This window comes from Athene cunicularia (genome assembly GCF_003259725.1).
Source record: "Athene cunicularia isolate RWA chromosome 2 unlocalized genomic scaffold, athCun1 chr2_part1, whole genome shotgun sequence".
NCBI classification, from domain to species: Eukaryota; Metazoa; Chordata; class Aves; order Strigiformes; family Strigidae; genus Athene; species Athene cunicularia.
In genome coordinates this window covers 18713075-18724780 of record NW_020799095.1, presented here as the reverse complement: position 1 = coordinate 18724780, position 11706 = coordinate 18713075, and the positions used below count along the sequence as shown (strand labels likewise).

The 11706-nt window shown below is 41.0% G+C and overlaps 1 protein-coding gene across 1 annotated transcript in view; it reads right to left on the bottom strand.

Moving 5' to 3' along the window:
• LOC113477014 (rap guanine nucleotide exchange factor 5-like) overlaps positions 1-11706 on the bottom strand; it is a 52618-nt gene that overhangs the window by 5647 nt on the left and 35265 nt on the right. Inside the window, exons 8-9 of the mRNA XM_026843082.1 lie at positions 8590-8666; positions 2829-2954 (exon numbers count right to left, since the gene is read on the bottom strand). Of these exons, the coding sequence (XP_026698883.1) occupies positions 2829-2954; positions 8590-8666 (203 nt within the window). The remainder of the gene's footprint in view (positions 1-2828; positions 2955-8589; positions 8667-11706) is intronic.

Sequence of the window (11706 nt, the reverse complement as noted above, 5' to 3'; positions counted from 1 at the left end):
GGGGGGGGGGGGGGTGGTCGGGGGTTTTTGCATATGCTTAGAGGAGAACAAACCAGAATTCTTCTTTGGGCAAAAAATTCCCCCTTGGCCATCTTGGAAAGAGCAGCTCTACTTCCAGGTGGATTATAAAGCCCCCAGCCTCGACCAGCGACACCACCTGGGGCTGACTGAAATACACAGCCCTGCAAACCAGCAGCATTTCTGCTTCGAGATGGGCTGCCCAGAGGCCAGCCCGGCTAGCTGGCTCTGGGAGTGCGGGGAGAGAAGCCTGGCAGGGAGTTCAAGCATCTCATTTATAGACCGAACGCTGTCCCTTGAGGAAGGCAGAATATCCGTGAAAGCACAGTTTGAGCTCCCCAGGGGGGAAAGCTGGTGAAAGCTTTAGTGCAGGGATACTTGCTGAGAAATGAGGGTCCTGTGGAGAACGCAGACCCACTCCATTTTACTGCTTACATCGAGTGCCCAATACTTTGTGTTTGTAAGAAAGTAATGTAAGAGTAAGCTATGCTTTTTTTTAAAAAAAAAAAAAAAAAAAAAAAAATACACATAATTTTGTAAGGACACCACACCCTGAACATGTTGTTCCTCTAACATTTACAGTGATCGCAAGGGACTGGGCAGTAAGCCGATGCCAATGAATCTGCCATCACTTCTGTAGCAGCAGGATGAGATGGGAAGGTCTGAAAGCCCACATCCGAGCTGTACTCACTACAGCCCAGCCTGCTGCTTTTCTCCTTGGAGAAGGGAGGGAACGGCCGCCCGGAGCAGTGAACTCTGCCCAGCCTGCCAAATCCTGCCACCTGCACATGCGCCAGAGCAGCTCTCAGGCCACAAGGGAGGAAGGGAGGGAGAGGAAGGGATGGCAGCTCACAGTTTCCTGAACGTATGTGACCCACTGCCCCACCACAGCAAAGTGTGGGGTTTTTCCAGAGAACTTAAACTACCTGAGTCAGCTAAACCGAGAACCCTACGACAGACCATGTTCAGTAATGCCTCTTTGGTGACTATTCCTAATGAAATCAACACACTGGTTGGGGGCTTAGCAAATACACTCGCACCAAGGACTGCAATTCTCACTTACCTTTGGTTATGGGCTGCCTGGACCACAGGGAAAATCCACGTCACCCCCCACCCTCCAACAACCAGCAATGTGCAGAACAGGGTGGGGAGAAGCACACTGTAGCTTGTTACTGCCAGCACTAGCTGTAAGGCAGTCCCCACCCAGAAATAAGGGCACATGAGGAACAACCTGTGTTTTTGCCATCTCTTCAGGCGACTCTCCTCTTTCCTGCCATGTCCTACATCTAAAGGCACGTCCTTGCCCGAGAGCAGTAACTGCTCAGTGACAATTATATCGCTCAGTATGGATATGAGCCACTTGCTCTAGCTCTTGCTAAACTGAAGTCACTCATCTCCTAAATAGCAGCAATTACTAAGTATGATACTTTTCAAAGGAGAAGAAAAGCTGAGCACTTCTTTCCTTTCCATTTTTGGAACTGTACTGTAATCTGTGCAGCTACAGAGCTGCAGCTGACACCACAGCACCCTTTGCAATGACTGGACTAAGAAGAAAAAAATACCCATTGAATTTCTGAAGTATCCGTCCCGACATTCTCCTCTCCCCTATGCCCACAGCATCTGTAATCTTGCTTCCAAATCCTGAAACACAACAGAAACCTTTCCTAGCTTAAAATCTTCTTTACTTAAGTGCCTGAACTTTTAATTATGCTTTGCTGATACAGTTTAAAGATATATGGAAATTCTGCTAGATGTCCATGGCTAGTGGATCAACTGAGGAACAATTCAATCTCAGGGATTTGAGCCTGGCTAGTTACCCTCCTCCCTCATGCACACCTACTGATACAATTACAGATTTAACTACACCAGACTAGACTTTATATGCTGCCGAACAGAACAGCATGAAGCTCTGAAATAAGATTTCATCTTTCTCTTTTCCTTTGTGCAGCCTTACTTCTTACAGGAAGAATGAGCCTGCAGATGAGCTGAAAAGTACTTCTTTTCTAAAGCACGTGCCTTTTTTCTACTGTCCAGTGAGCAGAAAATAGAATAAATTACATACACATAATAGCAAGACACATGAGGACTAGGTGGGTTTTTTGTTGTTTCTTGCGGTTATTATCCTGGGCACCTTTAGACGAATACGTAATTGGAATAGAAATCTTTACTAGGAGAACAAAATTATGATACAATGTGCTGTAAGCAGAGCAGTCAAGTTTTAGTGCATTTTCAATTCAGTTATTAACATCTGAATAAGTGCTTTCAGAAGCATTAAACAGACTGGTGCTTTCTTCAGTGTCACTTTTGGTTGAGAACAGAAATTTTTTTAAGGAACTCCTGAATTCCCATTCCAGACCATTCCTTTTAGTGCACACTGAAAAGCTCCAGCCAATACTTGCATCCAAATGTACCAGCAGCAAAGTAATTTTAAGGTAATTTAAAGTGAGTACTTGAAGCACTCGTATACCTTACACATTGTTTAAATGCACCCTAAAACCCAAATATTTCATAATCACTAACAATAATTTGGTAGAAAGCATCCTGAAATCAGCTGCTATTTCCTATGTGTATGAGATATTAGTAACAGTAACTGACAGTTAATGACAACATAATAATTCAAGTGTGTTGACAATTACTGAACTGAACGCACTTCTGAGAAATGTAAATGCCAGAGGAGGGCAGCTTACAGCCCCATAACTAATGTGTGTGCCCTGGATTCTGACCATCAGCTTTGCTTATTTCAGTTTTGTGACCTAAACCTCCCTCCCCTACCAGAAAGAAAGAAAAAACCCAAACAAGAAATGTCTTACTTGTTCTGCCTTCTCTGGTGGTTTTCTATCCGCCTGCAAAAATTGGCGGTTTTCTCTTGCCAGCTTCTGGACCAGCTCAATCCGTCCGATGTCATCTCTTCCCTGAAGCTTGCACAAAACTCCTGCCTTAAGGGTGGGAGAAAGAGCAAACAGATACTTAAATCCACAATCCCAGGACATGACACCACCACAAATTTCAACCTTAAAAGAAACGCATCTGTTTTCTCATATTTGCAGTACTTCGGTGTCGCTTGCTGAACACAAACAAGTTGCCGCTGCGTGGGAAACAAGTGGAGAGGAGCTGAGATGCATCAGAATCTCCGAATGTATCTACTTTGGAGGAACGAAGGCACGGCTAACTAAATCAACTGCTCCTCTGAGTGTGACTATCAGATACACTGTGTTTTATTTGTTCCTGTCAGCCTGTTTCCTGTTACATAAGAGAACAAGAGCAAGAGGTTAAAAACTCATGGGAAAGTTAGCCAGGAACAGCCCTGGAAAAAGAATGAAGAGCAACACAAGGCACTCCTAAAAATAACAGGCTACAATTCCCCCAGCTCCCACTCCAACTATTTTTCATGTCTGCAAGCCTCAAGAGTTAAAAGACAGTTGCGCCACATTTATTTATTCTGCAAACAAAAAATCAATATCTCCTGATTTTGTTCAGGGAAGAAAATGAGATTTCCTTTAAAAACTGTGTTAGAACTATTTTTTTGGCTAATATTCTGCCAGTTATTCAAGCTATGCTGATACTCTTTTGTCAAAACATTCAGCACTGGTTGTTTTATAAAAATGCCATATATAAAAAGACAGATTCATGCTCGCACACGGGCATACCAGGACCAAAGTTAGGTGATGAGGGCTGAACTGCTCCCTGTAAAGTCAGTGGCTAATATCACTGCCCATGATTTGGTCATGGATATAGCATCTGCATAACTGAGACCTGTCTCAATGATACCACATGGCTTTTATTAGCCCAGGTGTTTCCTAATGGGAGCAGCATATGCCTTGGAAGGGGCAGGCATGTGGCATGGCTATGGTATTGCTATATTACTTCAAAGGCAATCAGCAAATAAACTTTTTTCCTCACTTTCTCCACCCTTTTCACTATTCATCCTGAGTTTAACTGAATCAGCATCTACTCCAAAATTCACAAAACATCTCGAGTCAGGACCAAAAGTCAGGGATGCCCTGACCTCTAACCTGTAGTGCCATGCAGGCTCCAATCCTTTGGCCTTGAGAAACTCCTGCCCATGATAGCTGAAGGTGTGAGAGTGCCCCCCCAAACCATCCTACAGTCCACTGGTTTCTCTAAGGAGGAGGGAAATGGCAGTTAAGGTTTCTCCAGCTGAGGATGAAAACAAATCCACTTTCTGAATAAGTGCTTTACTGCTGATGGTAAAAAAGAGGTTCCACGACCAAGTCCAAAGAATCACCCTTACCAAATGATCTGAAAGAAATTTTAACATGCCTACATTCCTCCAGTCTGGATGAAGGAATCTCCTTACAAGTCTGCATCAGGCACTTGTGTTCTGGAGAAGGAACAAATTTCAGATACAGCCTGTGCTTTGCATGCCCTACGCTTAGTCCCCAGCCTCCTGAGGAACCCAGCTTTCTCACATAACTAACTTACACACTAGTTTGAAGGTCAGAAATCCACGGAAAAAATAAGGAAATGCAGCACCTATACTGATGATCCTTACATTTTCTATGAGATTACTCCTGATCTTCTAAATCAAGGACATAGATTTATAAATGAGTTCTGACACACTGTTACCACCTGCAGATCAGGAGTGAGACTGATTTTATCAAATGTGGAAGAAAATACTGAACTAGTTGTCCAGGCTCATTTAATCAATAGAGGAAAAGAGGTACATAAGAAGAGAATCTTATTTTTACTTTATAGTAGACATTTTTAAAATGGTCAGATTAGTTGTGTCCTAAAATTTGCATTTCTCCAGTAATCTGGGAACCCAGACAATCATCACAGACTTGGCTGAGACCTGATATCTGTACTTCACAACACTTTGATGGGTTAGGGACATCAACTAGGGCCAAACCTGCCTATTTACTGGCTTTGGGATGCTTCTAGGAGAGAGTATAACATCTGTGCACTGTAATCCTCCCAGGCTAAGGACAACTCAAAGCCTGTTAGGGCTTTGGGACTATGAAGTTTTAGTCTCTCTGAATCTGGGATCTTAGTACTGTGGAGGCACTTTTCACCCCTTCATATTGCACCCACATAAGTCAGACCATGACCTACGAGTGGCATAGATGGTTATAAGTCCCTGTACTTCAAACGTCAGATGGACATCGACAGAAACACAGTGTTCACTCTGCTGAACAAATACTTATTGATCTTCAGTGCATGAAGTAAAGCCCAATGGTTAAAACCACTTATGTTAAGATGAGAAAGGGGGACTTCAGTTCTGGGGTAACAGTTGGCTTCAGTGTGTTCTAGTGGAAGAAACATTCCAGAGAAAGACAACTTTTTGAACATATGGGCCTTGCTCTCTTTCACCCCTTGACCTCTGCCTGCATTCAGACAGAGCATATTATTGCTTTCTGCATAGATAAGCACCCCAGGGAAGAAGTAATTCTAGATACAAGCCCATTAGCCCTGCCACAAATAGGGTCTGTATTCAAATTGGCAATTTCATTAAAGAATCATATTGTCCCATTTCAAATAACTAGCAAGGAGAAATCTTACATTTTAACAAGTCCCTTCCTTCCCCAACTACTCTTTAAAGTTTTGCAGAGAACGTGAAAAATATATTTATTTTATTGGGTTTCCAGAGGATAAAAGATCAACTAAAAAATTTCTAGGAGGGCTAAGGTATTGTCAAGTTAATTGTACATGCTTGGCTCTGGGAGTAATGAATACACTTGAAATACAAAAAGCTAAACATGTTTTTTCATAATAAAGAAGAAAAATATGAATCCCTCACTTTTCATTCTGATTTCAATTATGCTGACTTTCCATGATAAATCTTTCTGCTAAATACTTACAGGAAAGCATCCAGATCAACTAATTAATTAATTGATGACAGCTTCCAAAAGCTGCTTGGGAAGATGTTGATAGAGTCTCCTATTACTGGTCATTTTTACTTGTCAATATAAATTTAATTTTCAAGCAATACCTTTGAAGCTGTTAAACGAAAGGGTAAAGGCAAGTCACCCTACTCGCAAAGCGCAATTTTGATTTGTATTTTGTGCAGGCACACATCCTCCAAAATCCTGCATGCCCAGATATTGGTGCTTAGTCCTCTAACTCATGTACATCAACAGAGATACAAGTACTAACTTATGTGAAGGTGAAAATCACAAAGTTGCATATTTTAATTGGCTTTAATTTAATGAATGATAAAAGAATGTAGGAGCTTTATAGTAAGGCTTTACTACCATTCATGGCACAAAATTACTACAATTAAAGGTGTTTATGCAATATTTGAAATGAAATAAAGACTTTTAATGGGAAGGAAAGTAAATTAGTCACTAAGGAGGTTGGAAAAGCAAAGATGCTGACAACACATTTTGTGTTTCAGCACATCCATTGGAAAAATATTCCCTCTGCAAAGGCCATAAATGAATATGCTAGCAGTGACACAGAGGTGAATTAAGACAGCCTTAGGCACACATGATGGGATTTTTATTTACAGTGTTTACAGCATGCTTGCTTTTAAAAATCCCTGTACTTAATTTTTTCCATTCTTCTACTAGTTTTGTCAACTAACTCCAATGTAAATCAAGTCTACATCCCACAGAGCAGTGTTTAGAGCACGCTCCACACCCTTTCAACTCTGCTAACAAAAGCGATTTGTGGTGGTTTGGGTTTTTTTCACTTCACTTCTGTCTCCGTGTCTGGTGAAAACTATAATTATTACCGGCTTCATCTTTGATCAACCTGAAAACTTAAAACCATAGGTCACTGCCTCAAAAGATCATTTACTTTGCTCCAGTCACATGCACAGTCTCACTAAAGTGAAAAAAAAAAAAATCATTCACACCCTTAAACCAAACTATATTCAGTGTTTGCAGGATGTTGTTTTTATGGCACTGAGAAACAAATTGGAACAACAGCTGCTTTGATAACACTCCTACTCTCCTCCCAGTTGGGCACTTGAACACTTTTGTTAACTGCTCACTTAATAATTGTTTCATTTTAAATGTGCTTCAAATTCTTTCAAATTTTAGAAGCTGGTTTCCAGCCAAATAAAAGCTGGGCAAATCAATATCCCAATAATAAATTCTTATGGGCTTTTATAATCTGCCCATGTAATCTTATTAGCTGGCTACTTGGGAGCTTTGAGCATACATGTTGTTGTAGTCTTTTTTTTTACATTTCAGATAGAAATGTGGACAAGCATTTTCAAATAATAATATTAATGAAATCTACAACAATCAAATAGAACTAAGCATATAGGAAACCCAAAAAAGAAAAAAGAAAGCCAGTTTTTTTTGTGCAGTGAGGTCAGTATTTACTCCTGGGTCTTTTTTATAGTGTGTAATGCACAGCTGAGCTCTAGAAGTCTGATCCTCATCTCCACACTGATGTAAATTAGGAATCAGAGTCAGGTAACAAAATTCTCACACATTAAGGCTCATACTACACTTTTTTTTTTTTAATAGATTTGAAATTTTATACAATTAAGAAAAGAGCAGGCCATTTCCAAACATTTTGCTTGGGCATGACTCTGAAGAGTATGCTAGAAAAGCCCAGATGCACGCTGATGCAGCAGGCATATCCGCGTGGTCCCCAGCTCTTCTGCCTGCACTCTCCACGTCTCTGCCATGGCCCAAGACTGCTACTGAAGCTGCTACAGCCCCTCCTGGGCTCACTGTGGTGGAGACAGCCCCTATCTTTAGAAAGATATAGCTACTACTAACTTGGCTACTTGGCTACATAGTTTGTACCCCTTCAGCTAGGCTTGCTCATAGGCATCAGTGCAAATCCTGTCTCACACACAGTGTTTTAGCAGGCAAGGTGTTAGGAGATAAATCAGAGACAGGAACTGAAAGTTGCATGTGTAGGAAGGAGAAAAGGTGGCAACTGGTAGGGAACATCTGACTTGCAAGAGGAATAAAAGGAAAAAAAACAGTCAAGATGAGGAAAAATCAATTTTAAATTAAAAGCAGTAATCAGTACAAATACAATGAGCAATATAGTTACACTTGCACAGTTTGAATGCATGAACTGAATGATTGAATGAACTGGAGATTAATCAAAAAAGATTCACAGAATTAAAAAGGGTAAGCAATTCCACAATAAAATACTCTAAAAGGCAGTTAAGTTTCTTCTGAGCAGTATCTAGAAGTATGCTTTGGTTGTAAATGAGGGCAGTTAGGGAAGGAAAGAAAAAGGTTGTTGCTTACACTCGAGTGACTAATAAGTATCTTCATTTCATTGCATGTCTACTTACAGTGATTAAAATTCAATCAAAATGTCACATGCCCTTGCCTCCTAAAATACATCTCATTTTATTTTCACATCTGGTATATGCTATGTGTATTATCTAAAAAGAGCAGAGAGATAGTTGAAGAATGCTTTCCAATTGCAACATCATGGGATTAATTCCCAGAGTAATCATCAATCTTACTCTAAAACAGTCACATAAGACAAGATCCAGAAGACTTTCTCCTTCCTACAGGCTCCCTGCACAGAACATCGAGGAACAGCCATTTCCCAAAGCTATTGAAAGCAGATCCTTCAACTTGTAGATCTGAAAAAGTTCTCAAGACACCATCAGTCTTGCACATTTACCTGAGCATCAGAGGTATCCTTGAGCTCTTCTAGTCCTCTTATTTCTTGACTGCTGTTTTCTTCATTTTGATGAATTGCTAAAATAAGAAAGAGGGAATGTATTGGGAGCAGGCAGGTTTAAATCACGAGAAGCAGCAAAGCAGCATGGCCTGGTTTAGATCAAATAGGATGACCATTCAAGAAACCTCATTCCAAGTTTAGCTTTCTGGTTAACTGTTTGAGTGGCTTTGGACAAATCCTAAAAGGTATACTTTATTGGCTTTGGACAAATCCTAAATAAGGTATACCATACTTTTCCCAAGCAGTAAAATGCAGTACTAAATAGTTATATTCCTGCTACTGTTAGTCCTGATAAAACAGTAGCATTTAAGGAAACTCCCCTTTTCCATACAATATAACAAGATCTGATGACTCATAAAGAATAAAAAAAAACAAACAAAAAAAAAACCAGATAGCCCTTTACTTTCATTATATTACAGAATCCAATTCAGACTAAACAAAATAAGCAGATTTTATCCCTCATCTCAGCCTTGGAAAATTCTTTGTAAGTAAAGTGATCTCAATCTTAACAAACACCACCATTATCCATTATCCATGAAAGTCATCTCCAGAAATAAATGGTAGCAAATGATCTATTGAACGTTATTCGATGCTGGCACAATAAGAGAAATCAGTAACTTAAGTCAATTAACATTGCTTAAGACCAGTGAGTTTTGCCAGATTTTAAAGAAAAAAGGTTTGGATGAAACATGTAAGCTCTGAACGAGTGGAAAACAGAGTCATTAATTTACCTAGCTAAGGAAACAAGGACGACTTTTGAACAGACACATCAGACTTCTGTAGTAAACAGCTATATCTATAGGTAGTTTTACTAGCTAGAGCCCAAGATACTCTTCCAGTCAACATGCCTGCCTGCTGTATTTTAGTGGGACATTAAGCCCTCAGCCATTCTGAAATGTGACACATGGCAGGGTAAGAGGTTCAGACCCAGTGAAACACGTAAGAAGTGACTTTACCTTACAACACACTCATTTACTTACAAGCACCATACTCAAATATCATCGATCCTGTGCACACATTGAATGATTTGCCAGTGTAGCCATAGCAGTTGTGACAACAAAAGCATCCTTGAAGCAGCAGAGCTGGCAAATCGATCCATTTCCTGAACCACACCAGTCTCGTGGGTTTGATGGATGGGCAGGAGCATTCAGCTTGTGCACTTCCTCCTGTCCACCTCCTCCTCTCTCCTTCAACCCTGGTCATCAGGCTGCACCTGAACTGCCACAGCTCACAGGACTGTGGTTTAAGACAAGTATCATCAGTCCCATTTTGCCTTAAAACTATGTCTGTGAGCTAAGGAAGCCCAGGATTTGACTGATGAACTGATCAGCTATAGAGGCAGCAGTACACCCTCAGCTAAGCTCTCCTCAACCCTCAGCCCAAATCTTCAGACATACAACCATGTTACCACAGCTAAGCTAATACATGTAACGTAAACCATAAGATCTGGCTTGGTGTGTCTTGGGGGGTGCTCTGTGTCTGCTGCAGACAAAAAGCTTTAGGCAGCATCTAGCAACTTAAAAGAAAAGTAACTTTAGGCTGTTCTTGACCTCTAAAATAAAGCATATGGATTTATTTTCTTTTTACTACAGGATTTCTGCTGATATTGCTATGCCATATAGGGTATAATTCTGCCTTCTTCCCCCACAGTTATGCTATTAAAAAAAAGAAGTAATCAAAATGTAATTATAAAAGGGGGAAAAAGTCATCTTGTCAATACAGTTTATTCCATTCAGTGTATTCAGTGATCTCTTTCAATCCATTATCAAAGGAAAACAAAGGTCTGGTATAAATCTTCACTAGTGAGTTTGCTGACATCACTTTACCAGCCAACCTCTGAAATTCAAGGTGAATGCTCGAAACACAGTGTCACTCTATTAACAGGAAGCATGTATAATGGGGGTTGTATCCCAGCAGCATTTAAAGCTAGGCAAAACCAAAACATGCTCCGAACGTTTTGGCATATCTCTGCCTCAGGTGGGAGAAGTTACAACCCCATGAAGCAGCAACCAAAGTGATTGCCTCAACAGCCCTTTGTGGCCCCAGCTTTCTTAGTGCTGGTCAGGGTTTCCCAAGGCAACCTACTCCATCCAACCAGGCTGAGGGCTCTGTGTGGTCCCTTCCCTTGTAATCCACCACGCAGCCTTCTTCCTCAAGAGCTGCCTCTGCCTTATCCTCTTGTACACTTCCACACGTGTGTGACCCCATTCTACCCATGGCTGCTACAGGATACATAAAGCATTCAGGACATCCATTTGCCAAATGCTAGTCAGAACAACTGGCATGCGATGGGAAGGTTACAATAGCAGAAGGCATTAACAAATGCTAAAAAATAGTTGTTTGAGCAATTGCAAATTGCTTACGTCTGGGGCTGTGTTAACAGAAACACAACATTTCCTCAACTGTCCTTTCAATTTTCTGATTTCTCCTAAAATCAATTTGCTGTAGGCACTGATGGGCAAAATATCCCCACAGACACTGTCTGTTAATCACGGCATTTAAAGGAGTGGCACCTTGCTAGTAACAAGACCACGAGTCCAGGTTTAAGTGATTTACATTGATCCGGCCAACTTTTCTGACAAGCCTGAGCAGATGGGCGCTCCACAAACAGCTGTGCCAGGGGAAAAGGTTAGTGGCTGCCAACTGGCTTCTTGTCACCGGCCTCTGTTGCAAATGTCCCCTTCCCTGCCCAGTGCCAGGGCAAGCACACCAGAGCATCTTCAACCAAAGCAAATAGGCAGACCTTCGAGGAGCAGTACACTGTTGCTAACCTGGCTGGGCTGGCAGATTAGCGAGGGGATGGTATCTGGACAGGGAGCTAGTGACAAGCAGAAAACAACCAGGGCTGAGGGCACTAATATCTTTTACCTGGTACAAAGGGAAAGAGAAAGAGGGTGTGTGTCCACAACCTCAATGTATACAGGTATCCTTGGGTGTTAACAATTTTAGCATGAGCAATTTTAAAGATGATTAAAAAAACGACCTCAGTTTAGATGTACCCTAAGTGAACAGCTTAACAAAAAAAAAAAAAAAAAAAAAAAAAAAAAAAAAAAAAAA